Below are 25,264 nucleotides of genomic sequence, written 5' to 3'. Positions count from 1 at the left end.
GGAGACCCTTCAGCTACAGCCTATTTTCAAATGGCCCCTATAAACTTTAGTTTTTTTTGTTTTTGAGGTCTACCGAATCTCCATTTTTTTTTTTGTATTTGAATGATTTCAATCAAATAAATTACATAGTGTATAAAATTTATTGGTGATTTTATTAAATAAATTTAAATACTTTTTAGCAAATAAAACTGAATCGATGATTAATTAATAACTTATCAAATTATCAAATTAAATAAAATTTTTAACTTGACTAAATATAATAATTCAAATAAAAGAAAAATACATATCGAGAAAATGGCATTTGAAAGAAAAAAAAATGAAAAGTAAAGGCCCTGTGTCAAAATAACTTATAGTTGAGGGGGTCTCGTACATTTTTCACCCAAATTAAAACTCATCACAGTAGTAACCTCCTTCGTATTCGATGCTTCCGTTCTCTCCCTCCTCTCTCTCTCTCTCTCTCTCTCTCTCTCTCTCTCTCTCATATCCTTCTCCTCCCTCCCCTCCAAACCCTAATTCCTCGTCTCGTCCCCATTTATCCCCCAAAATTATCCCCTCAAAACCCTAATTCCGTGATGCGATGACTCTCTCCGACCACCACCACCTCTCCTCTTCTTCTTGTTCCTCGGAATAACTTATTCCAGCGCTAGCACCGCCTCCGCACTCGTCTCTCTCCATCCCCTCCTCCTATTCCGCCCCCCCTCCTCTCATCATTCCCGATCCATCCCGAACAGCACCGGAATTACAAGTAACGACAACGACAATGGCGACGGCGACGAAGGATCGGATCGGCAATCGCATAGGGAGAGGATCGCGGTGTGCCTCGTCGGCGGCGCGCGGAGGTTTGAGCTCACGGGGCCGTCGATCGTGAAGCACGTGCTGACGCAGCTACCGGAAGGCGACCTGTTCGTCAACGCGCCGCTCGACGAGAATGCCTACAAGTTCGGATTGCTCCGGGAGGCGCCCCGGATCGCCGCGGTGCGCGTCGCGGCGCAGGCGCCGATCGCCGAGAGCGAGTCGCATTTGCGGGTCCTCACCCCGAGTAATTCTCCGAATGGCATCCAGGTCGATCATCCTCTCTCTATCTCTCTACGCTACGTCGAAACATACACATACATACATGCGCATATATTTTGTACATATCATTTTCATTGCTGGTATTTGTTTAGTATTAGTATCTGCTTTTGTATTTTGGAAATATATAGAGAGGGAGTTGAGCTTCTGTACCATTAATAGTTTCTTATGGATTACATAGAGAGGGAGTTGAGCTCCTTTACCATTAATAGTTTCTTGTAGATTTTGAAACGATTCAACTGTTAAAAGATTATAAGAACAAATGGTCGTTTGCTTTTAAAGGTACAGGAGCTTAACTCTCTCTCTCTCTCTCTCTCTCTCTCTCTCTCTCTCTCTCTCTCTATATATATATATATATATATATATATATAGCCATCACATGCATGTTGCTAACATTGGCAACATAACAATTTGTCTTTTGACTTGGCAATTCCATGGTGTGGTTTGTGTAACTTTCGAAATAGTCATATACATGTGATATGCAATTAAATTTTGAAAATAACGTAAGTTGATTAATTCTTTAGGAAATACGTGCAAAGAGAATATTGAGTGGGTAAAATATGTTTTATGATTCAACTAAGAATAATAATTAATAAGAAATAATGGAGAGTACTGATGACCTTTTTTTAAAAAAGAATACATGGATGTATAATTATAATGGTACGTTGTTACGTTCACATAGAAGAGTAGGTAAGGCAGGGCGTTTATATGGATGACCATTATTAATTAGTTTAGTATAGTCAACTGATGATTTTGAACCAAGAGAAGCGTCCTATTTTTAAAATTTGCTAGTGAAATGCTAACTTGGTCAGTTTCAAAAGGTTAGCTTGTGAAAGTTTTCTCAAATGTGTTCTTGAATAGCCCAATGTGATGACAATGACCAACGTAGGCAAATAATATATAATATATATATATACAGAAACATCATGAAAATGGTATACATGTCGTCTTAAATTTTCCTTTTAAGATATAACAATATTTTATGAAGTACAGAAGCTCTAAAAATTGTGATACCATTTTAGTATTGGAAAAACATCTTCTTTTTTTTTTTTTATTTTCTGCGCAATTAAACTCATGTATTTCTTAATTTATGTCCCATATGTTTATTTCTTTTCCATTATTGCCTTTTTTGGTCCACACTATTATCTCTTTCTAATTACTAATTGATTTCATGTAATCTTAACACTTAACACACCTCCTATATCTCTCTTCGCTCATCTGTAATCTTTTGATGAATTTTTGCCATTCTTTCCATACATATGTCTAATAACTTCATTACTGATTTATCTCTATAGCTTTGGTTATATTTTCAAGCTGTATTTTGCTAATTTAGTCTGAGTTTCTAAATTCTCTACAGGGTCTACTTCAATACTTTAATCTAGTGGAAGGTTGCCTAGACTTGATCAGGTCCCACGAATTGCGAACTAACATCACGTATGATTGGATCATCCGGACCCGGGTGGACGGATTCTGGTCCGGCCCGCTCGACCCGGGCACGTTCGAACCGGGCTCGTACGTCGTCCCTGAGGGATCGGGGTACGGCGGGCTCAACGACCGGTTGGGCATCGGCGACCCTGCCACCTCGGCGGTGGCCCTCTCACGGCTCTCCCTCGTCCCCCGGTTGGCCCTCGCGGGCTACCACGACCTCAATTCGGAGGCCGCATTCAAGGCCCAGTTGGACACGGCCCACGTGGAGGCCCACGAGCGCCGGTTCCCGTTTTGTATCGTGAGCGACCGGCAGTACGGGTTCCCCCCGGGCCAGTACGGCGTGCCGGTGGCCTCGATGGGGAGCCCGGGCCCGCTAAGCGGTTCCAAGTGCCGGCCGTGTAAACCCGTGTGCACTGGTCTGTGCGCGGCCCAGGTAGGAAATGGGCTGGATAGATGGTGGAGCTGGACCGAGTGGCGGAACGGGAGTTTGCAGCTGTGCGACGCAAGCGGAGAGTGGGGTAAGGATTGGGAAGATATATTTGACGAGGCAGCGGGGACGGAGGCGGCCGCAGTGCGGCGGAGAGTAGGGGCGATGGGGATGGCGGAGTGCGTAGCAGAATTGGAGGCCGTGAAGGGGCGGTCGGCCCAGTGGGACGGGCCGGACCCGAAGGAGATTTGTAGAATGGGCCTGGGCCACTCAAACTCCTCATCCAATAAGCCGGTCTCATCCTATCCCCCCTGATTCTATTCTTTTGTTTTTTGGGAATTAGTTTTTATTTTTTTCCCGCAAAATTTTATTTTTCTCTGTATAGATAGAGATATCTCGTTTGTGATTATGCACATGAGAGAAACATATAATTAGAAGTAGCTTTTCCCGGTCAAAGAAGAGAGATAGCAATCTGGAGCTTCAGCTTCTGAAAAAGCTGGATTGGGTTGGATTGGTAGTTAGGTAATTAGTCCTTATTATTAGTTCCTGGGTCAGGATCCATTCGTGTAGAGAACTTACAATTGACTTTAGGGATGATGTAGTATATATAAATATCAAGTGAACGCAACTTCATCTTTCTATGCACCATTTACGTCTAATAGGGAAGGATTTGGTAGGCACAAAAAAAAAAAAAAAAAAGTGCGACGCTGCACAGGTAATAAATCAGAAAATAGAAATAACATGGGAAGTGTTTAGATTTGAGAATCTGAAAAAAAAAAAAAAAAATTTGGTTGCTAACACATGGTATTCGTACGATAATGGAATAGGCACATGTATCATCAACACCAGTAAAATTAAAATGAAATAGGCATGTGTATTATCAACACCAGTGGACTAGGTGTATGTATTATCAGCATCACCAGTGAAAACAATGTGAAATAATCGTAAAGCAATATTTGACGTTTAATATTTAATATTCAATTTTTTTTTTTAACATTTGGGCTTGAGACTCTGGTATTATGTTAAAATAACACGAGACAAACATTACATTAATCTTTAAAAGCTTGAACTGTCAAAAAAATGTCTAATATTTTATATTCAAAGTTTCTCGAGCAATTCAATATAATATTAACAACAAGCTAATTATATTATAATGTGCTAAACTTACAACGATATGTTTTTTCTTATAAATCATCTAACAAAATAAAATATATTCTGCTAAACAAGTTATGGCTTGATATATATTGCCTGTTATAAGACAATTTATATAATTATTATCCTGTAATCATTTGTACGCTATGTGAATTTTTTTTCTTTTCTATTGTAATCTACATGTTTACTGTCATAATTTTCCCTGCTAGAAGCACCAACTATTATCCATTACAACTCTTGCTTATGGTATAACGTTCGCAACTTGATAAAAAAAGGAGTCTAACAAATAGAAGTACTTCATAAGTAATTGGAAAATGGGTTTGGAAATAATATTAAGGTTACGTTTAGAAAGCTAAAGTGAGAAAGTACAGTGACGTTCCATATATCGTAATGAGATGATTTTTACCGAAAAATATAGAAACATATTTCTATATATTATTTTTGCTCTCACTTCATTCTATTTGTTACTATTAGGAGCCGTTTGGTTAGATGCAATTATAAATGTAGTGTAGTTAAAAATATATGCAGTTGAAAATACAGTAGTTATAACTACATGAATCTTATTTGGTTGGATGTAGTAGAAAGCGCTGTAAGTATAAATAATTTATTTGATTGCATGCAGTTGAGAAATAATTTTTAAAATTTTATTATTTTATATATATGATGGTGAGATTACCTCCAATGTAGAAAAGAAAAAATAATTTTTGTTTAAAAAATATTGAGGATGTAAGTATACTTTTTATTTAAAATTACTTTCTCCAACTGCTGTAGTTGAAACTGCGGCGAATTTGAGCGTAGTTCGAACTGCTGTAGTTTGGCCTCCTCCTGCAGTTTCTACTGTAACAGTTGGAGTTAAATATATCAAACTAAACACGAAATTTGCATTTACATATAGTTATAACTGCAGTGCGGTTGCAACTATATGCAACCAAACGGCCCCTTAGATGCGTCTCAATTCCATAGTCCTAAAATTTCTTAGCAAAGTAAAAGTTGCACTACCTAAAAAAGTTTATTTTGTGAACATCACAAAAATGTCATCCTACGGTATATTCGGTAACAAAAGTTACGTGTTTCAATTAAGATGATGAAACTCAGTTGCAATAATCCAAAATGTTTGAGCCTGAAATTATTATAAAAAACTTTGAGATGTAAAATTTCATCGGATTCGTAGTTTGAGCATCAGAAGTACGGTATAGCCGTAGGTCCGTAATATTATGGTTACTTTCGCATAGACCCATAATTTTTTTTTGAGAGATAGATAGCACGCTACCCGCTTCGTTTATTTTATTTAAAAATAAACTTAGCTAGAAATGTGAATCAACTAGGATTCGAACTTAGGTCTCGGATACCAACCACCAAGCCCTTTGCTACTTATTTAGGACGGTCGGTGCGTAGGCCCATAATAGTATGAGAAAGAGCAGTGCTAGGCTTACAACTTAATCTTACAATTTTGGCCTTTAAAAATCCCTAATATTATATGGATTTTTGCATGCTTGCCCCTGCAAATATGTAAAATTGTGTGTCGTTGTCTTGTGAAACATCGTGGACCATATGAGCCAACGAGTGCGTGCAACGTGGTTCTTGTAGCCATTTCCACGAACACCTCACGTTCATGGACCATTATTTATCCTCGTACAATTTTTCTCTCTCTTTTTTTCTCCCTTTCATTATTGAGTCATTATGAATTATGATCCACGGTCGATCACGAAGAAAAAAACACGATGCGTACCACCTGTTTGTGGTAATGTGTACAAGAATCACATTGCGCACGAAGAACGAAGTGCCAACACGTGTGAGGATAAGGTTGGTCACATGGTTTTCCAGGTACTGGCGATCGATTCCTCCTTTTACATGTTTCTCTTATGAGAACACATCGAAGTTCGTTGTGTATCCTGTTCTTCAAATTTTTTTTTAAAAAAGAAAACAAATAAAAAAGATGCTCGTGTGGTGATTAATATAAGATCTTGTTGCCAACAATTGAAACATGAAGTGTCAGGAATCTCACAGATGTAGAGCATTAAAGAAGAAAGAAACAAATGCGTACAACCTGTTTGTCGTAATGGCTACAAGAATCACATTGTGGACCGAGACCCGTATTGACACCACATGAGTGCGAGAATTAATTTTTGTTAGTTATGAAACCATTATGGCTGTTTCTTGGATCTGACGCTAACATACGTCGCGTTCGTGCGGCGGACCATGCTTCTATTATTTGAAACACGACAGCCTCGCACTGAAGAAAGAAAATAAAGAAAGCAATAAGTGCTGCAAGGCCCATGCTTGAGATGAAGAGCTTCATTGGCAGCACATGGGAGCTTAAATTATTGAGATTCTCGGTGCCTCCCCTTGTAACTGTGCCGGTAAGTTTCAGGCTCTTATAAGTAGAGAAGCTTGAGAATCGATTCCATCACGGCATCTTCCTTTCACTCTTCTTTAGCTGCTTGACTAGAAAGAGAATTCAAGCACTAAGAATGCAGATGGCGTGCCATCTCCGTTCGATTAGCTTGCCCACCAGACCCCATTCCCTTGTGCTCAAGGTCGAAGAGGAGCTGCAGAAGCTGCGGGACTGCGTGGCTTCTCCCTCCTTAACGGCCGAAATGATCTGCAGCGCATTCGAAGGGATTAGAAATCTGTATGACTGCATTGAGGAGCTCTGTTGTTTGCCGAGCATCCGAAATGGTCTCTCCCATCCACAACAGAAGAAACTGGTGGAGGAAGAACTGGACAGATCTGTCAAGTTGCTCGACCTCTGCGACAAAATGAGGGATAACTTGGATGCGATGAAAACGAATGTTCAAGACCTCCGATCAGCTCTTCGCAGAGGAGCATATGCGGCTCTGGAAAGCAAACTTCAATCTTACATCCGCTCGGTAAAGAAAGGGAGGAAGGATATCGAGAAGATGGTGGTTAGCAAGTGCGCTCCTCTTTCTTCCAGCAAAGAGGATTGCGATCTTTTCATTGTCGTTAGGCTGTTTACAGAAGCAAGAGAAATCGCCGTCGCTCTCCTTCAATCGGTTTTGTCATTCTTGTGCCATCAAATCGTCAAACAAAGGTCTAGCAAGTGGACTCTTGTCTCAAAGGCATTTAACAAGAGGAAAGTATCATGCGAGGAGGCGCAAAAAGATGGTGCCTTTGCCTTTGCTTCTTATTCTTGCAATGATTTGGATGACGGAAGTGCTTCGAGGGTACAAAAACACTTGCAAACACTAGAATGGAACATCAATAGTCTAGAGAACGGAGTGGATTGCTTATTTAGGCGGCTGATCCAAACAAGAGTCTCCCTACTAAATATTCTTAGCTCATGAAGAATCTCCTCATTCCTTGTTACTTTACTCCCAATGACCAGCGTCCGCATTTTATAGGATATGCTGATTATCAGTCCTCCTAAATTTTGTATGCGAGTAAACATGTATAGTGTGTTGTTGGAAAGAAAATCATATATTTAACTTTTTTTGCAAAGACGATTCTTACTTTCACGTTCGTTTTTAGTTTTGTAAATTACACGGTCTCTTTTGCTTGTCAATCCTTAGTATCTTGGCAAATTGTAGTCGTAAACATTATCGCTTGCATAAGTCTCTAATCTTCAGACGAATTTATGGCATTGGGAATTTCTCCTGTTTAAAGTGTCATCATCATCTCTTTGAACCTTCTCAAACCGCATCCCTTTTATATCATCATTCTGCTTTTTCCATGAAGGGACCATAAATCAGAAGATATTTAATGATATGCTAGGCTTGTTATTTGTCTCTGTTTCAGTCATTAGGGAACACTTCCACAGCATCTCTTCCCCCTTAATTAAGTAGTTTTCATGAGGATTAATATTTTGTTTGTTGGTTGCTTTCTTTTGCTTTACACCATTCTTTTCTTTACTTTATGTTCTCTCCTCATTAGTAGTAATTCTCTGTTCCCTCAATATATTTCCCTTATTTCTGTTCTAGGAGTCAGCTGATTTTATATAATATGTTGTTATCAGAATTTAGTACCGAAAAGATAATTTTGTAGCTGAACTGTTGAGCATTAATAACAGCACTGATTTAGTAGAAATGCCTTTAACTTTGTCAAAATTATTTAACTGAACATTGTAAATAAAGAACAGAAGCATGTACAGCTATATATATCTATTTTCCATTGTAACATCACTTAACCGTGCAATGAGGCAGCTTTTATTCTTGCGAAGGGAAGAGCGCAAGATTACGTAGATCTGTGCTTGAGATTTTCTGTGAATGTCGAACAACAAGGCTTTTCGACAGCAAGTATGAAATCGTTTACAAGATCAATTTTCGATTTCGTTCTTGAACTTTAATCAGCATAATGTAGTATTGCATTCATTTTATAGACCATGTTATTATTTCTTCAGGTGCTTCCCATTGAAATAGAATTGCAACTTATGAAAACAACTAACCTCAATCTTCTATTAGAACAACTTATTGTTAAGTTGTTGTTTGTTTGGTAACTAGAAATTGGCTTTATATGCCAACAAATCATCAATCCACATGCCACTACAAGTCTACAACAAAAGAGTCATTCACAAAAGAGAAGCCAGATGTGCCAAGAAATCTTTGGATGAATAAATGATTTGAATTTGAACGGCGCACTATACACTGTAACATTTATACAAGGGTGAATAAATCGAAGCTGATCAACCGATCCTTTACAAAACGGATGGTTATCATTTGATAAGAACTACCAAGTTACCAAGAGGGATTATGAGCTGAGGATATTCAGAAGTGAAACTCTGCTTTGGATCAGTCGCCTGAACAAGCATTCTAATCCTCTTTCTAGACCTTCAATTGTGACCTCCAACGTCTGCAATTGATTTTGCACCTTCGCTCTCTTCTCCTCATTATCCTTAACAGAAAAAGAAGGAAGGAAAAAGGCATCATCCACGCGCTCTTCTTCGCAGGCCACTTTTCTCCTGTGCAATGTCCTGGAAACAAGAGACCAATTGCTGGTCTTCGGTTTTACCATTCTTGCGGACAAAAACAGTAGAACAGATTGTAGGAGGGAGATGGCGATCTGTCTTGCTTGCTTCAATAGCCTAATCGCATTCGGCTGATCTAGATCCTCTTTGTTAGCCGAAAGAGCTCGACACATGTTGGCTAGTTGCTTCTTGATACCCTTGCTTGCCTTCTTACTCGATTGAACAAAAGCTTGCACTTTGCTTTCAATACCTGCATCATCTCCTCTTCGAAGGGCCGATCGAACATCTTGAACATGCTCTTTCAATGCAGCCAAATTATCCCTCATTGTGCAGCAAAGGTCCAACAACCTGACAGAGCCTTCGAGCTCCGGTTCTAACCATTCCTTTCGATGTGATCGGGAGAGAACGGCGCTTTGGTTGCTTGGTAAGTGAAGGACCTCCTCGACGCATCCGTATAAATCTCCGAGCCGACTCAGTCCGCCACGAATCGTCTCGGCAGTTGCGACGGGTGAAACCACGCAAGCCTTAAGCTTGTCGAGCTCTTCTCCGCACTTGAGCTCGACGGAGTGAGACGTCGAGGGCAAGCTGACGGATCGGAGATGGCAAGCCATTCTTTGTTGTATGTCAATGCAAGGAGAGCAAAAGAAGGAAGGGTTTGTTTGTGTTGGTTCGATCCTTGGTCGCCTCTCTCTACTTATAAACCAGGTGATGGGACACTAAGAATCTTGGTCAACCAAGCTCTCATGTGCACCCAATGTAATATTTGGTTGCAACACGATTCTTGTAGCCATTTCTACAAACACCTCTAGACCCTTCTTGCTTTAGTAATGGACGTGCGTTGTCATGTTTCTACTTCTATCATCAAAGACTTAAACCACATAACGCACATGTTTCTACTTCTATCATCAAAGACTTAAACCACACGATTCATATAATTGCAGTGGAAACCATGCACGTTTGGTGAATAAATATATTGGAAGAGTTAACCAAAAAAAAAAAAGAAAAGAATTTGTTGTAATTAGCAAATGTATATAGGGAGACACCAAGAATCTAGATTAGCTATGAAGCTCTTATTTGCTGTGAATATGCTTCTTGTAGACATTTCCACAAACACCTCGTGCTCAAACTTGGATAACTAATGGTTGGTGCATTCATCCATTGGTTGTCATGTCTCCGCCAAATCATTGTAATCCCAGTGGTACGGCGCCTGGGTAAAGGATTCCGGGTGTGGATCATTGATTCTGAGTCCTAGTGGAAGAGGGGGATTCTGCCTAGAAGTGCAAGGGTTCTTCTTCTTCTTCTTTGTCGTTGTCGTTTTCTTCTTTTTCATTTCGCAAAAAAGCATCTAAGTTGCATATTTGGAATCTCGAATTTCAACCACTAAGTTATTTAGTCAATCGCGCTAGGTATGATCAGTAATTTTGATTTGTAAAGGGGGTTAAACTTCTGATCCTCAAGGGACATCTTCACCCATTAAAAAAAAAATCTTCAATATTGGTGTAACCTCATTAAACATCTTTACTACTCGAGAAGAAGACCACTGCACGAGGGAAAAGCCTTTGTACCTTTCTCGCAGTGGTGGAGAGGAGTGATCTAGTGTCAAGAAGTGTTTAAATGTGGCATTTTTTATGGCATGGGTGATGGAAGCATCATTAGGCTATGGAAGGACATCTGGATCGAGGAAACACCGCTAAGCACAGAATTCCCAAATATTTTCTTGGCTATCAGGAACAAGGATGTTCGGATTTCCCACTGCTGGAATCAACTCGGCTGGAGATGGCGTTTCATCTGCAGAGGATTCTTAGCCTCAGCCTTCTCGGGAAATAGAAGACAGTTAGCACTCCTAAAGGAACGCCTACTCCAATTCTCCCCAAGCACAAGACCGGACTCACTTATATGGAGATTGACCTCTCACGACAAATTCACTGTTAACTCCTTGTACAAATTTATCACTTTCGCCGGACAAAGTGAGCCGCTCAATCAACACCTGTGGAAACTTAAGATCCTGGTTAAAATCAAAACCTTCGTCTGGTTGCTCCTACGCAAGAGGCTGCCCACGGCTGACAGATTGATTAGGCGAGGGGCCCATTTGGACCCTTCCTGTGTCTTTTGTGCTGATTCCCTGAATGTGCCGACCACCTCTTCTGCAACTGTGTCTTTGCCCGTTTTCTTCTTCAACGACTAGCGGGGGTACACAACTTGGCCCCGGGTGGGGACGTACGAGGACTTTGGAATCTAATTTCACAGACCCCCGACGCCTCTTTAAGATCTAAAGGTCTAACCAAGCTAGCGGCCACTTGGTGGGTTCTCTGGACTGAGCGAAACAACTTCGTCTTCCGTTCAAGCCTCCCCAACGTCGAGAGAGCTTCGGACAGAGCTTCAACCCTGCTTAGTGACTGGAGCTCACTCATGTAACCCATTTCCTCTTACCCACTTTCTTTTTTATTACTTCTTCCTTATTTCTTTCGCCACTGTTGTTTAGTTTCTCTGTTTTTGGGGTTCGGTTTTTGCCAAGGAAGCCTAAGTTGCTTCCACCTTGTAAGCTTAGTTCACTTTCCTATTGAATGAAGCAGGTAGTGTGCTACCTTTCTCTCCCAAAAAAAATCTTCAATATAATTAAAAGTTTAAAACAGTCAAAGTTTAGAATCTATAAGATAGAACTACTTTTTAAATAAGAATAATTAATTTGAATGACTGGATTAGATATTAAATAATATTAAATTATTGAATAATGCTGCTGGTTATCCCAAAAGAAGGTACAAATTTTACATCTTCTTTAGGTACTCAAAGCCAAAAGAAATTTTAAATTTTAGAACGGTGGATGTATATCAAACGCTCTTCTTTTGTTGGAGTGTATAAGTAGCATCTCTCTCTCTCTCTCTCTCTCTCTCTCTCTATATATATATATATATGGAATAGGGAAAGAGTATACTACACCACTAGTCCCCAAATTTTCAGCGAAGTTCCATTTGCGTCTCTGACTTTCAAATTCAACATCAGTGGTTCCTAACTTGAGGACTAAACCGCCGGTTAACTCATAGTTCAGGGACTAGAAGTGCAATTCTCCCAACTGCAAGCAAAACATAGCATTTGAATTAAATATCAATGATTACTGTAGTCGGGATTACTTCTTGCATGTCTTGCCATAAATTTGTCAATTATGTAACAAAGCCTACTACTCGCAAACTCCCCAAGGAAAAGAAATGCTTATTGAGAAAATTGTTGCTAAATTTGAGCTGGAATTTTTTTTTTTTTTTTGATTAAACAGGGGTTCGCCTGTTTGGTAGGGGAATACAAGCAGAGGGGACAAAGGGAGGCTTGTTCAGAGGAGAACGAGCAGAGTACAAGAGGTAGAGTGGGAGAAGCAAATTAGTCTAGCTATATTGGTCGCACAAGTAACCAAACTCGGCCACGATCTGTTGGTTGGTTACCTCCTCCACACGTACATCCAGAGCTTGACTAAGCAGGTGACTGTCTTGCCCAGTTCTTCGCTAGAAGTGCGGCGATTGGTAAAGAGTCTCGAGTTTCGCTCTTTCCATATTTCCCAGCAAGCTGCCACAAAGCATAAGTCAAACCAAGCTTTTGCAGCTCCCGACAACACGTTCCTGCAGCTCTTCCATCTCGTGGGAATGTCTCCGGTTGAGCTGGAATTTCATAGTATACATCTCGTAACATATACAAATTGGAAAAAAAAAAGAAAAAGAAAGTATAGTTGATCAACCAATCCTCGACAAAATGGATTGTTGTCATTGGGCACCAGGTTACAAGGCCTAAGAGAATCTATGAGCTGAGGATACTTAAAACTTGGACTCTACATTGGATCAATCTCCTGAACAAGCATTCTAATCCTTCTTCTAGACCTTCAACTGTGGCCTCCAATGTTCGCAATTGATTTTGCGTATTCGCTCTCTTCTCTTCGTTAAAATCCTTCAAAGAATAAGAACAAAAGAACGATGCATCGATCTCGTACTCCTCTTCGCATGCTACTCTCCTCTTGTGCAGCGTCCTCGAGACGAGAGACCACTTGCTGGTCTTCAGCTTTACAATTCTCGTCGACAAGAATGATAAAACGGATTGGAGGACGGTGACGGTGACCTCTCTTGCTTTGATCAGTATCTGTATGGCAGCCGACTGACCCCGATCCTCTTTAGTGGCGTAAAGCGCTGCGAACTTGTCATGATCCATTTGCTTCTTGGCTTCCTTGTTCACTTTCTTTCTCGCGCGAATGAAAGCCTGCACTTTGCTTTCGATAGCCGCTTCATCTCCTCTTCTGACGGCCGATCGGACGTCTTGAACATGCTCTTTCATTGCCGCCGAGTTATCCCTCATTGCACCGCAAATGTCCAGCAATCTAATTGAGCTTTCCAGCTCTGCTTCTACCAGTTTCTTTTGGCGGGCACCGGAGACAGCGTTCTGGTTGCTGGGTAAGGGAAGAACCTTGACAATGCATTCATACAAATCTCCAAGCCCGCGCAATCCATCGCACATCTTCGACGCAGTCACGGCCATTGAGGCCATGCAAGCTCTAAGCTTGTCGAGCTCTTCTTCGCAGTTGAGCTCCGCAGAGTGAGATCTCGACGGCAAGCTGATGGATCGGAGATTGCAAGACATTTTTGTTCTGTAGGTGGTAGAAGACTCTTCTTGTCTATACAGATACAGATGAAGAGAAGAGAAGGACAGGTTTTCTTTGGTTGATCCTTGGCCTCCCCTCTACTTATTTACCGCAACTCTAAAATTTTCTACAGGAGACACCAAGAATCTTGGACACCCGAGTCCACATGTGCTGCCAATGTGGATACTAGTATTCAATTTGGTTATTGTAGTCATTTTCAGTAGCAGCTGATGCACGACTTCCTTTATTATTATCGCTCGTGCGATATCTGATGCTCGACTCTCTCATTCAGATGCCAGATGTGTAATGTTTCGGTCTCCAAGAACAATCACACACTGGCGAATTATACAATTGTGATTAGAAGGAATCTTTAGACACTTGGCATGACAATGTAAGAGAATAACAAATTAGTAACTCATGAATCAGCTTAATGAGGGAGACACCGAGAATCTCGACCGGTGAAGTTAGTGTGGTTCTCGGCGCTGAACTTTGTTCTAGTAGACATGACCACAAACAGCTTGCGCTTGCAGTTGGAAACCTGGCATGTTCATTAGCTCGTAGTCGAAGGGCATCAAGATTCCACTGCAGCTAGATCAAGCACACGGGCGAGGATATTGGTTCACAACCGACATGGTGGACGAGATCAAGCACACCTGGCATGTTCATTGTGTAGAAAATTTCTACGCAAGATGATTTTGTTAGCTTGTAGCGGTAAAATCTTGCTTGCTTTGGTATAAGTTTTGGGCACAGATTTCTCGCGAACTCAGTGTGTAGAAAATTTCTGCACATTGGTGATCTTGCTATCCATTCGAAATCTTGTAGTAATTCCAGCATTCACATTTTGCATGCCAGAAAAGTAGATTTGAATTGATCTGCAGAAGTTTGACTTCTTTAGATGGTTATTTTAGTTGTATTTTGAGTTTTTAGCATGAATGAGTTAACAGTGACAGTTGCAAACTCATGATTGGTGAACAGAACTGCAATATTTATACCTTAGAAGACAGATTATAAGTTTATTCCAAAAAAAAAAAAGAAAAGAGGGAGAGAAAACTGTAATGTTTAGATGGTTATATGATGTAATTTTCTGCTTGTACTAAGTCTAATATGATGTAAACGAATTTTACTTTGTGACCGACATTAACATGTCAGTTGCAGAGCTGTGATTGAGAATTAAATTATTAACAAGTGGATACTTTCTGCACTAATTAACTATTGGAGGAAAAATATAAAAATGCATTTACAGGCAACAGAGAAAAGATCAGTAAGCCGGCCATATGGAAAGAAAACAATGACATACTTTTACAGTAAGATATTTTGTTTTATAGATCATCAGCAGATTTACTAACTATGTGCTCCTATCTATAGAATTGATTGGAGTATGGAATCAAAAAAAGTTGAAGATAAAATTATCAACATGATTGACTTCCTAATTCAATTGCAAGTTCATCACATTGGAGCCGGACTTCAGAAGCTACTCACCAAGCAATTAAGGGTTTACAAGCAAAAAGGCAGTACATAAACTACGATAATGAGACCAAGTTGACAATGAAATGAAGGATCCTTCAAATATCTGAGTTTTCATTCCAAACAACACACTATACATTTTAAGTTGTATACAAAATTTGAGAGGATTGTCGTCGATCAACAAATCCTATAAAATGCGGAAGCTGATCATTGGGTATAGAAGTGAGAAGGTTTGAGGAAATTTTTATGAGCTGAGGACATTTAGAGGAGCGACTCTTGTTTGGATCAGCCGCCTGAATAAGAAATCGACTCCATTCTCCAGGCCTTCGATATTGGCCTCTAAAGTTTGCAATTGCTTTCGTATCCTTGAAACGCGCTCATTGTCCATATCCTTGCAAGAATAAGAAGCGAATGCAAAGTTGGCAACCTCTTGCCACTCCTCGCATGCAACTTTCTTCTTGTTAAATGCCTTCGAGACAAAAGACCAATTGCTGGACTTTGGCCTGACAATTTGATTGCACAAGAATGACAACACTGATTGGAGGAGAGACGCGGTGATCTCTCTTGATTCTCTCAACAGTCTGACGACAATGAAAAGATCGGAATTCTCTTTGATGGAAGAAAGAGGTCCATGCTTGCTAGTCATCATCTTCTTGATATCCTTGTCCCCTGTCTTTACCGAGCGGATGCAAGATTGAACTTTGCTTGCCATAGCTGCATATCGTCCCCTGCGAAGAGCCGACAGAAGGTCTTGGATATGCACCTTCCTTGTAGCCAATGTATCGCGCATTTTGCCACAGAGATCAAGTACCTCGACCGATCTCTCCAGTTCTTCCTCCACCAATTTCTTCTGTTGTGTGTGCAAGAGACCATTTCGGTTGCTCGGCAAACAAACGAGCTCCTCAATGCACTCATTCAGATTTCTAATCCCTTCGAATGCGTTGCAAATCATTTCGGCTGTTGAGGAGGGAGAAGCCACGCAATCTCGCAGCTTCTGCAGCTCTTTGTCGACCTTGAGCACAAGGGAATGGGGTCTAGTGGGCAAGCTAACGGATCGGAGATGGCACGCCATCTGCATTCTTAATGCTTGAATTCTCTTCCTAGTCAAGTAGCTAAAAAGAGTGAAATGAAGATGTTGTGATGGAATCGATTCGCAAGATACTCCACTTATAAGAGCCTGAAACTTCTGGCACAGTTTCATGGTGAGGCAGCAGGAATCTCAATAATTTAAGCTCCCATGTGCTGCCAATAATGCTCTTCATCTCAAGCATGGACCTTGCAGCAATTCTTGCTTTCTCTATTTTCTTTGCTCAAACTGCAAGGCTGTCATGTTTCAAATAATAGCAGCATGATCCACCGCACGAGCGCGACATATGTTAGCATCAGATCCAGGAAAAAGCCATAAATGGTTTCATAACTAACACACATTTCTGGGAGGGTGTTAATCATTTCCTTTTATTGGGAACACCTTGGCCTTCTAGCCGCAATGCTGTTCTTGTAGGCATTTCAACAAACAGGTCGTACGCATTTCTTTCTCGCGACATTTTCATCGTCGTTCAGCGCTGGCATGTTCCAATTATTAATACCATGATCTCACATTTATCACCACACGAGCATCTTACCATTTTTTTTTTTCTGAATAATCAACGCCGTTACCTGGAACACCATTGTGAACCAAGCTCACACACGTGCTCGCATTGTGGGTCTCTGTGCGCAACGTGATTCTTGTAGCCATTACCACAACAGGTGGTGATCATTTTCTTTTTTTTTGTCCTAATTTTTATTGTTCTTTATTGCTCTTGGTCAATGAGATGCATCACTCTTCATTATTATCCATGGCTATTAAAAAAGTAAAGTTGCCTTGAGCTCCCCTCAGCTATAGGCCATTTTTTTATTGACTATTTCTTAAATGTTAATTTTTGTTTCATATTACAAAAAAACTATTAATTTTAATGATTCGTGTGCTAGAACTTTGTTACTAGCAGTTGAAGCTTGACATTATTGCACGAGCATGAGTAAAGGGAAAACACACACAAGGTGTTTGTGGAAATACCTACAAGAACCACATTGCCACATTGGCACCACATGAGAACTCAGCTGGCCAAGATTCTTGGTGTCTCGTCATGTAGACAATTGTTGGGCTCTGTTTATAAGTAGAGAAGAGCCCAAGAATCTAACCAACACAAACTAACTCTTGCTTCTATAATCTGATCTTCTCGCATTTGGCGAACAACAAGAAGAGTGTTACGCCAAATGGCTTGCCATCTCAGATCCATCAGCTTGCCCTCGAGATCGCATTCTGTCGAGCTCAGGTGCGAAGAAGAGCTCAAAAAGCTGAAGGCTTGTGTGGTCACATTGTCAGCAACTGCCGAGACGATGTGCGATGGATTAAGGGGTGGTCTTGGAGATTTGTATGAATGTATTGAGGAGGCTCTTCGCTTACCGAGCAACCAAAATGCTCTTTCCTGTCCGCACCAAAAGGAATTGGTCGAAGCGGAGCTCGAATGCTCTATCAGATTGTTGGACCTTTGCGGTGCAATGAGGGATAATTTGGGTGCAATGAAAGAGCATGTTCAAGATGTCCGATCGGCCCTTCGAAGAGCAGATGATGCAGCTATTGAAAGCAAAATGCAGGCTCTCATTCGTTTGACTAAGAAGGCGAACAAGGATATCAAGACGCAAATCAGTAAAAACCGCGGAGCTACTTCTCATAGCAAAGAGGATCATGATGTACCGACAACGGTTAAACTATTGAAAGAATCAAGAGAGATAACCGTCTCCCTCCTCGAATCTGTTATATCATTTTTGTCCACCAAAACGGCGAAACCAAAGACTAGCAAGTGGTCACTTGTCTCAAGGACATTGAGCAAGAGGAAAGTGGCATGTGGAGAAGAGCACGACGGCGGCGATGCCTCAATCTTGTCATCTTATGCCTTTAAGGATAACGAGGAGAAGAGAATGAAGGCGCACAATCAATTGCAGACATTGGAGACCACCATTGAAGGTATAGAAACAGGATTAGAATGCTTGTTTAGGCGACTAATCCAAAGTAGAGTCTCACTCCTAAATGTCCTCAGCTTGTGAATTCCCTTCGATCTTGCCACCCTAAACCCAACTACAACCATCCATTTTGTAAAGGATTGGTTGATCTACTTCAAATATTTCCCCATTTGTATACATTTCAGAGTGTATAGTATGTTGTTCCAAGTTGAATTATATGTATAACGTACACTAATACATGGTTCTATTGGTATATTTGGTTTGTTTTATCATCATCTCTATGGTAATGTAGGAGAACTACTTCTCTTCTACTGCTGAATTAATGATAGTTGAGCAATGAGCTATTCTGGCAGAGGACTAGGACTAATGCTCGGATTAATGGCATGTTACAGTATGCCGTCGAAGAAATGTTAACAATCTAGTTCTAGTACTGTTTATCAAACTAGTGTAGAATATTTGTTCGGCCTATCACCAATTCACGCTTCTGACGATTTCAGAATTAAATCCTTGGACAATGAGGAACTGCCTGGCTGCCAATTCATCTCCAGCCCTAAAAAATACAAATTACAAGCATTGCTTGTTTGCGAAGAATAACCAGTAGTTCTAGGCTGCCCATAATTCGGAAGTAGAGAAATATTTTGAAGAACATGTTGAATACTCCTTACAAATTCGATATGAGTAATGCCTTCAATTTATTGCTTTCCTTCTCAGTTGCTTGGAAAATATTTCTTTTCTTTCTTCCACGAATAATTTCGTGCTTCGCTTGAGACTTGTCTATTTGGCAAATTTTTATGATGGAGAGTAGCACTTGACATGGGCTGGAATATCCGAAAAAATGGTAACAAAGTTTTTTTTTTTTTCTGTTAACAGACCTGATTAGTTTAATCTCCTAATCAATGTGTTTGCTATATTTACCATGAGCCTAAACTGATATAGAAGAATTTCTACATTTTGCAATATGAATGACATCTCACAAGAATGATCAGAAAGGAATGCACAGTTGAGGAACAAAATTTCTGAAATTATATGCTGAGATAATAAAAGACTCTAGCATTTAGTAAACAAATGGTAATATTTCCATCCAGAATGAACCAAGTAACAGATGTTAAGTGGCTATTTAGAAACTAGATTAAGAGAAACATTAAAAATGAACACGCTGATTTTACACTACTCGATTCATTCTTAAAAATGAAGATGCTGGTTTTATATTACTCGACTCATTCTTTGTAAAAACTGTTCATCATGCATAGTATTATATTGCTTGAAAAGCATATCAAAGCAGTAGCAGGACTAGTAAATCCATTCTAAGATGATCTGCCCTATCTTGAGTTTATTCACTCAAAAGTATTAATACCCAAGTGTCAGGACATCATCCAATCACACTCCAGAAGTCACTTGAATTGGAACTGAAATTTGTTTACTGCGATAAAAGAAAATGTATCTTCAAGATTTCCACAGCAAAGTCAGGCGGAAAAAAAAAACGCAGAAAATCATAATAAGAGCGTGCACATGTGAAAAACTAAATGTGTTTCAACTGGAACAGGTAGCTACACATTCCAGTTTTACAAGAGGGGAAGAGATGTATTGATCTGCGAATCCTTTAAAAGGCGGATTCCAAATCGTTGGCACTAGAAGTACAATGCCTTAAAGACTATTTATGAGCTGCAGATATTCAGAAGAGAGACTCTATTTTGGATCAGTTGCCTAAATAAGCACTCTAATCCATTCTCAAGACCTTCGATGAAGGCCTCCAATGTATGCAATTGCTTCCGCGCCTTCAAAGTCCCGTTGTCATCCAAATTCTTGATAGAACAAGAACCAAAGAATAAGGCATCATCCTTTTGCTCCTCCTCACATGACACTCGCCGCTTGTGAAATGTCTTTGAGATAATAGACCACTTGCTATTCTTGGGCTCGACCATTTGTTTCGACAGAAGCGACAAAGCACGTTGGAGGAAAGAGATTGTGACCTCTCTTGCTTCGACCAATAGCCTGATTGTCTTTGACTGATCTTGATCCTCTTTGATGCGACAAATGGCTCCACGCTGCTTCTTCATATCCTTATTAGCCTTCTTTGCCGAACGAACATAAGCTTGCACTTTGCTTTCAATAGCCGCATCTTTTCCTCTTCGAAGCGCCAAATGGAGTTCCTGAATATGCACTTTCAATGCAGCCAAGTTTTCCCGCGCTGTGCTACAGATGTCGAGCAATGCGACGGACTCCTCTAGTTCTCTCTCCACCCATTTCTTTTGTAGCGAGTGGGAGAGACCTTTTTGGTTGCTTGGCAATAAAAGAAGCTCCTCGACGGATTCATATAATCTAATATGCGCTGTTAAAGAGAGTGAAGCTGCGGAAGCTCTTAGCTTCTGTAGCTCGTCTTCAACTCTGAGCACGACGGAATGGGGAGTTGTGGGCATGCTGATCGATCGGAGATGGCAAGCCATTTTGGCTCCTAAATTACAAGGTTCTCCTTTTGCGGTAAATTGAAGAAAGGGAAAAGAGGAAGTTCTGGATGTGATGAGATTGATCATTCAACTCCCCCTGCTTATAAACCAAAGCAAATAAAGCATCATGTAGTTCAACGAGAAGACACCGAGAATCTTACAGAAACAATACCCCGTGTGCTGTCACGCTAGATCATCGTTCGCAAACAAGTTGTCTTCTACAATAACTAATTAGTACAAGAGATGAAGTATTTCAAGGCTGTCATGCTTAAATTATCGGCGGCAAGATCCACTGCACGAGCATCACAATTCAGTGCCAAATGGTTCGGTAAGATGTTTATATTGCCAATAAACCTATTTAAAAAACTTCCTCGATTGCTTGGCATTGAATCGGCAATAGATTGGCATCTCTAGCAAGTTGAAATTTGGTCGACAGCGAGTGTGCAGCAACCGAAACCTGCCATGTGCTGTCAATGTAGTAGGTCTGGCTTTGCTGCTTGATTCTTTTAGACATTTCCACAAACACATTGTGCTCAAATTTTTTTTTTCTTGTTAATTTAATTATCCGAATGATTTGGCACACGAGCTCTTCTTCGTCATTCAGGGACACCATGTTTTGATCACTGGGAGCAAGATCCACCAAACGAGCCCTTGGTGCAGTGTACAAAATATACTTGTAATTCTCATAAAGTGTTAGGCATAAAAGACAAAAAGCGAAAATCATTTATTTGTGGAAATGTTCACAAGAGTCACCATGAGAGCACATGAGAGTTTTACCCCCCCGAGATTCCCTGTGTCTCCCCATCAAACAAATTCATCAGCTGTGGGAGTTTTTTTCGTATTATTTTTCTCAACGAATCGATAAACCTTCGCTCAGCTCTACCACAATCATTTGATCCGTGCGCTGTGGTCTTTGCTAATAAATAAGGGATGGACGAGCACAAGGTGTTTGCGGAAATGGCTACAAGAACCACATTGCCCCATTGGCAACACACGAGCGCTCACCTGGCCCAGATTCTTGGTGTCTCATTCACCTTGTTTATGAGTAGAGAGGTGACCAAGGATCAAACCAATTCAAACAAACCCTTGCTTAGTTAATTTGCTCTCCTTACAGAGAATGGCTTGCCACCTCCGATCCATCAGCTTGCCGTCGAGATCTCATTCTGCTGAGCTCAAGTGCGAAGAAGAGTTTGACAAGCTTAGAGCTTGCATGGCCTCATCGGCCATGACTGCGTCGACGATCTGCGATGAATTGTGCAGGCTCGGAGATTTGCATGAATGCATTGTCAAGGTCCTTCGCTTACCGAGCAACCAAAACGCTAGATCTCTCCGGTGCCCGCCAAAAGAAACTGGTAGAAGCAGAGCAGGGAAGCTCAATTAGATTGCTGGACATTTGCGGTGCAATGAGGGATAACTCAGCGGCAATGAAAGAGCATGTTCAAGACGTCCGATCGGCCGTCAGAAGAGGAGATGAAGCGGCTATCGAAAGCAAAGTGCAGGCTTTCATTCGCGCGAGTAAGAAATTGAACAAGGAAGCCAAGAAGCAAATGGATCATAACAAGTTCGCAGCGCTTTCCGCCACTAAAGAGGATCGGGGTCAGTCGACTGCCATACAGATACTGATCAAAGCAAGAGAGGTCACCGTCAGCGTCCTCCAATCCATTTTATCATTCTTGTCGACGAGAATTGTAAAGCCGAAGACCAGCAAGTGGTCTCTCGTCTCGAGGACGCTGCACAAGCGGAGAGTAGCATGCGAAGAGGAGTGCGAGATCGATGCATCGTTCTTTTGTTCTTGTTCTTTGAAGGATTTTAATGAAGAGAAGAGAGCGAATGCGCAAAATCAATTGCGAACATTGGAGGCCACAGTTGAAGGTCTAGAAGAAGGATTAGAATGCCTGTTCAGGAGATTGATCCAATGTAGAGTCCAACTACTAAATATCCTCAGTTCATAGATTCTCTTAGGCCTTGTAACCTGATGCCCAATGCCAACAATCCATTTTGTCGAGAATTGGTTGATCTACTTCAGATTTTCCCGCCATTTGTATATTGTTTCAAAATGTATGTAGTGTCATATTGCAACTCAAATAATACAATATTTCTGCTACAGAAGTTGTTCTAACTTTTTTGCTCTTATGTTAGCATTTCTTTTAACTTACTGGGCTTGAAAATAGTTCATGTAATGGCTATGTGAGCGCCTGTTTTGCAGGACTATTGTTTCATAAAATGGTGTTATTAGGTGAAGCACTACAAAAAAAATACAATAGAAGTACTTTCTTTTCTATGTGTATTAAGTTAATACAGGTCGTAACCATTTGAAAGTATTGTAATAAAATACACTCGATATTAAAACGAAAAGTGACAAATTATACCTCATATTTTGTACGCTCAAAATCTGATTTTTGCTTCCAACTGCAATAGAAATTCTAAGTACTTACCAAATATTGTACTAGAACTTTTTTTTAAAAAAAAAGCAAAAGCACGAGCAGGTTCAAACATGCCCTAGAAATTCCAAGTACTTATTTAATGATGATGCATCATTAAACTACTAATTAACTGGTGTAGAAGTTGGCAATTTTAAAAGCCTATATGAAATGTTTTCTCATTTAAATTTTTTAACATTCTAAATCAAAATCTATAACTCTGATTTCAAATTCAAGAATTTTATCCTCTATTCTATTCAATTTTGTGATCTTTTTTTTACAAAAAAACATGAATTTTTGATCATTTTCGGCGATTCTGATATCATTAATTCAGACGTCCCATTATCAATCAGAAAAACGGAAAAGTCCAGGAGCTATCTAAGAGTGACCTGCAGTTGAACTATTCTGCATACATTTTTACCCTTTTTGTTAATCTCGGAAGTACAAACCGTTTAACTACCAACCCATGTAATGAAATGTTGGTATGTAGAGGTCAACGCATTTCTTGGAGTGTTTTTTTTATATAAAAAAAAAAAATCATCTTTTTTTGCTTTAATAGGCCTTGGCTTGGACCTGAAGCAAATTAAGATTCTCGTTACCTTGTATGAGTTGTGTGGTCTCCAACTACGAGCACAAGCTGTTTGTGGTAATGTCTACAAGAATCACAAACAGCACCAAAACCCACGCTAACAACACATGATAGCTCCACTGGCCGAGATTCTCGGTGTCTCCCCCATCAAACCAATCCCCAGGTTCTGGTTCATTATTCGCGTCGCGAAATCGCGCCGACTACGTAATGATTCCTTCTAACCGCCGTTGTATAATTCGCGCGGTGGGTGTCTGCTGTTGGAGATTGAAGCATGACATAGCTGGCATATGAATTAGGAAGTCGGGCATCCGAAATCGCACGAGAGATGATAATAATAAAGAAAATTGTCCATCAAATGTTTGTGGAAATGGCTGCAAGAACCATCTTGAATACTAGCATCCACATTGGCAGCACATGAGCACTCGGGTGGCTGAGATTCGCGTTGTCTCCTTGAGAAAATTTGAGACTGCGGTATATAAGTAGAAGGCGAGGCCGAGGATCAGGCCAAGCAAATTTCATAGAGATTAGAAGAATCTTCTACAACCAACAGAAAAAGAATGGCTTGCCATCTTCGGTCCATCAGCTTGCCCTCGAAATCTCATTCTGCGGAGATCAAGTGCGAAGAAGAGCTCGACAAGCTCCGGGCTTGTGCGGCTTCATCCTCCGCAACTGCGCAGATGATGTGCGATGGCTTGAACGGGCTCAGAGATTTGTACGACCGAATCGACGAGGTTTTCTGCTTACCAAGCAACCGAAATGCTCTCTCCCATCCTAACCGGAAGGAATTGGTAGAAGCGGAGCTGGAAGGCTCTGTCAGACTGTTGGACCTTTGCTCCGCAATGACGGATAGCTTGGCTGCTATGAAGGAGCATGTTCAAGATGTTCGATCCGCCGTTCGGAGAGGAGATGATGCGGCTATTGAAAGCAAAGTGCGATCTTTCGTTCGCTTGAGTAAGAACACAAACAAGGATACCAAGAGGCAGATGGGAAAGAAATGTGTAGTTGCAGCCATCAAAGAAGATCGAGATCTATTAAACGCAATGCGGATTTCGATGGAGGCGAGGGAGATCACGTTCGCTTTCCTCCAATCTGTTTTCTCATTCTTGTCTACAAGAATGGTGAAACCGAGGACGAGCAAGTGGTCTGTCGTCACGAGGACGTTGCACAAGAAGAAAGTGGAATGCGAAGAAGAGAACGACGATGTATTGCTCTTTTCTTCATATTCCTGCAAAGATAGCAAGGAGAAGATTGTGAAGCTACAAAGACAGCTGCAGATGTTGGCGCTCACCATTGAAGGTCTAGAAAACGGACTAGAAAGCTTGTTCAGGCGACTGATCCAGAGCAGAGTTTCGCTTCTAAATATCCTCAGCTCATAAATTCTCAACCTCCGATCCCTAACCCTCATGATAACGATCCATTAGCAGAGGATCGGTTTATCAATTTCAACATTTTTTATTGTATAGAGTCTATATAGCATCATGTACAAAACATCCAACAAATTGTATATCTGATTCGACAATACAAAGACATTTATCTAAATTTATTGTCTTTTAACAACCATTAGATGTCTTAAATGGTTACATAATGAGACTGAAGGTTGTTTCACTCACTGATATCTGTCTGCTTGCTTATTTACAAAGTTTACATATTTCTCTCTTGCTTACCTGAGGCACTCATTTCGACAAACCTGTAAGACAAATTGTGGCAGTTTCATATACAGATCATAGCAAGTGAAG

The 25,264-nt window shown here is 40.6% G+C and overlaps 9 protein-coding genes across 9 annotated transcripts; 5 read left to right on the top strand and 4 right to left on the bottom strand.

The window, feature by feature from the left end:
- LOC109703707 lies at positions 592–3,576 on the top strand (the record flags this gene model as incomplete). The annotated part of the gene is made up of 2 exons (XM_020224427.1): positions 592–1,062; positions 2,429–3,576. Coding segments are annotated over 2 exons (1,284 nt in total), but the record flags the coding sequence as incomplete, so codon positions are not given.
- LOC109703679 lies at positions 5,503–7,537 on the top strand. The gene is made up of 2 exons (XM_020224394.1): positions 5,503–5,902; positions 6,305–7,537. The coding sequence occupies exon 2, from the start codon at positions 6,550–6,552 to the stop codon at positions 7,381–7,383; it is 834 nt and encodes a 277-aa protein (XP_020079983.1). The 5' UTR covers positions 5,503–5,902; positions 6,305–6,549; the 3' UTR covers positions 7,384–7,537.
- Positions 7,571–10,633, bottom strand: LOC109703682. The gene has a single exon (XM_020224396.1). The coding sequence runs from the start codon at positions 9,608–9,610 to the stop codon at positions 8,783–8,785; it is 828 nt and encodes a 275-aa protein (XP_020079985.1). The 5' UTR covers positions 9,611–10,633; the 3' UTR covers positions 7,571–8,782.
- On the bottom strand, positions 12,459–14,690 carry LOC109703706. Its single transcript, XM_020224426.1, has 2 exons — positions 12,815–14,690; positions 12,459–12,643 (listed from the first exon to the last, which is right to left on the bottom strand). The coding sequence occupies exons 1-2, from the start codon at positions 13,608–13,610 to the stop codon at positions 12,459–12,461; spliced, it is 981 nt and encodes a 326-aa protein (XP_020080015.1). The 5' UTR covers positions 13,611–14,690.
- On the bottom strand, positions 14,987–16,295 carry LOC109703678. Its single transcript, XM_020224393.1, has one exon. It carries the CDS (start codon positions 16,274–16,276, stop codon positions 15,320–15,322), a length of 957 nt encoding a protein of 318 aa, XP_020079982.1. The 5' UTR covers positions 16,277–16,295; the 3' UTR covers positions 14,987–15,319.
- On the top strand, positions 16,332–18,307 carry LOC109703680. Its single transcript, XM_020224395.1, has one exon. It carries the CDS (start codon positions 17,329–17,331, stop codon positions 18,157–18,159), a length of 831 nt encoding a protein of 276 aa, XP_020079984.1. The 5' UTR covers positions 16,332–17,328; the 3' UTR covers positions 18,160–18,307.
- On the bottom strand, positions 19,476–20,615 carry LOC109728995. Its single transcript, XM_020259577.1, has one exon. The coding sequence runs from the start codon at positions 20,604–20,606 to the stop codon at positions 19,731–19,733; it is 876 nt and encodes a 291-aa protein (XP_020115166.1). The 5' UTR covers positions 20,607–20,615; the 3' UTR covers positions 19,476–19,730.
- On the top strand, positions 21,757–22,822 carry LOC109728996. Its single transcript, XM_020259578.1, has one exon. It carries the CDS (start codon positions 21,767–21,769, stop codon positions 22,469–22,471), a length of 705 nt encoding a protein of 234 aa, XP_020115167.1. The 5' UTR covers positions 21,757–21,766; the 3' UTR covers positions 22,472–22,822.
- LOC109728992 lies at positions 23,191–25,106 on the top strand. Its single transcript, XM_020259573.1, has one exon. It carries the CDS (start codon positions 24,086–24,088, stop codon positions 24,902–24,904), a length of 819 nt encoding a protein of 272 aa, XP_020115162.1. The 5' UTR covers positions 23,191–24,085; the 3' UTR covers positions 24,905–25,106.

Source organism: Ananas comosus, linkage group 25, assembly GCF_001540865.1.
Source record: "Ananas comosus cultivar F153 linkage group 25, ASM154086v1, whole genome shotgun sequence".
In the NCBI taxonomy this organism is placed as follows: Eukaryota; Viridiplantae; Streptophyta; class Magnoliopsida; order Poales; family Bromeliaceae; genus Ananas; species Ananas comosus.
The sequence above is the reverse complement of the archived record's forward strand: the minus strand, read 5'-3'. Positions and strand labels throughout refer to the sequence as shown.

What these genes read in the sequence shown, in the direction of transcription:
- LOC109703679 (XM_020224394.1), top strand. Translation starts at nt 6,550, where the DNA reads ATGCAGATGGCGTGCCATCTCCGTTCGATTAGCTTGCCCACCAGACCC.
- LOC109703682 (XM_020224396.1), bottom strand. Translation starts at nt 9,610, where the DNA reads ATGGCTTGCCATCTCCGATCCGTCAGCTTGCCCTCGACGTCTCACTCC.
- LOC109703706 (XM_020224426.1), bottom strand. Translation starts at nt 13,610, where the DNA reads ATGTCTTGCAATCTCCGATCCATCAGCTTGCCGTCGAGATCTCACTCT. An exon ending in GTTCAGGAGATTGATCCAAT is followed by an intron (nt 12,644 to 12,814) that starts GTAGAGTCCAAG and finishes ATGAAATTCCAG; the next exon opens with CTCAACCGGAGACATTCCCA.
- LOC109703678 (XM_020224393.1), bottom strand. Translation starts at nt 16,276, where the DNA reads ATGAAACTGTGCCAGAAGTTTCAGGCTCTTATAAGTGGAGTATCTTGC.
- LOC109703680 (XM_020224395.1), top strand. Translation starts at nt 17,329, where the DNA reads ATGGCTTGCCATCTCAGATCCATCAGCTTGCCCTCGAGATCGCATTCT.
- LOC109728995 (XM_020259577.1), bottom strand. Translation starts at nt 20,606, where the DNA reads ATGATCAATCTCATCACATCCAGAACTTCCTCTTTTCCCTTTCTTCAA.
- LOC109728996 (XM_020259578.1), top strand. Translation starts at nt 21,767, where the DNA reads ATGAATTGTGCAGGCTCGGAGATTTGCATGAATGCATTGTCAAGGTCC.
- LOC109728992 (XM_020259573.1), top strand. Translation starts at nt 24,086, where the DNA reads ATGGCTTGCCATCTTCGGTCCATCAGCTTGCCCTCGAAATCTCATTCT.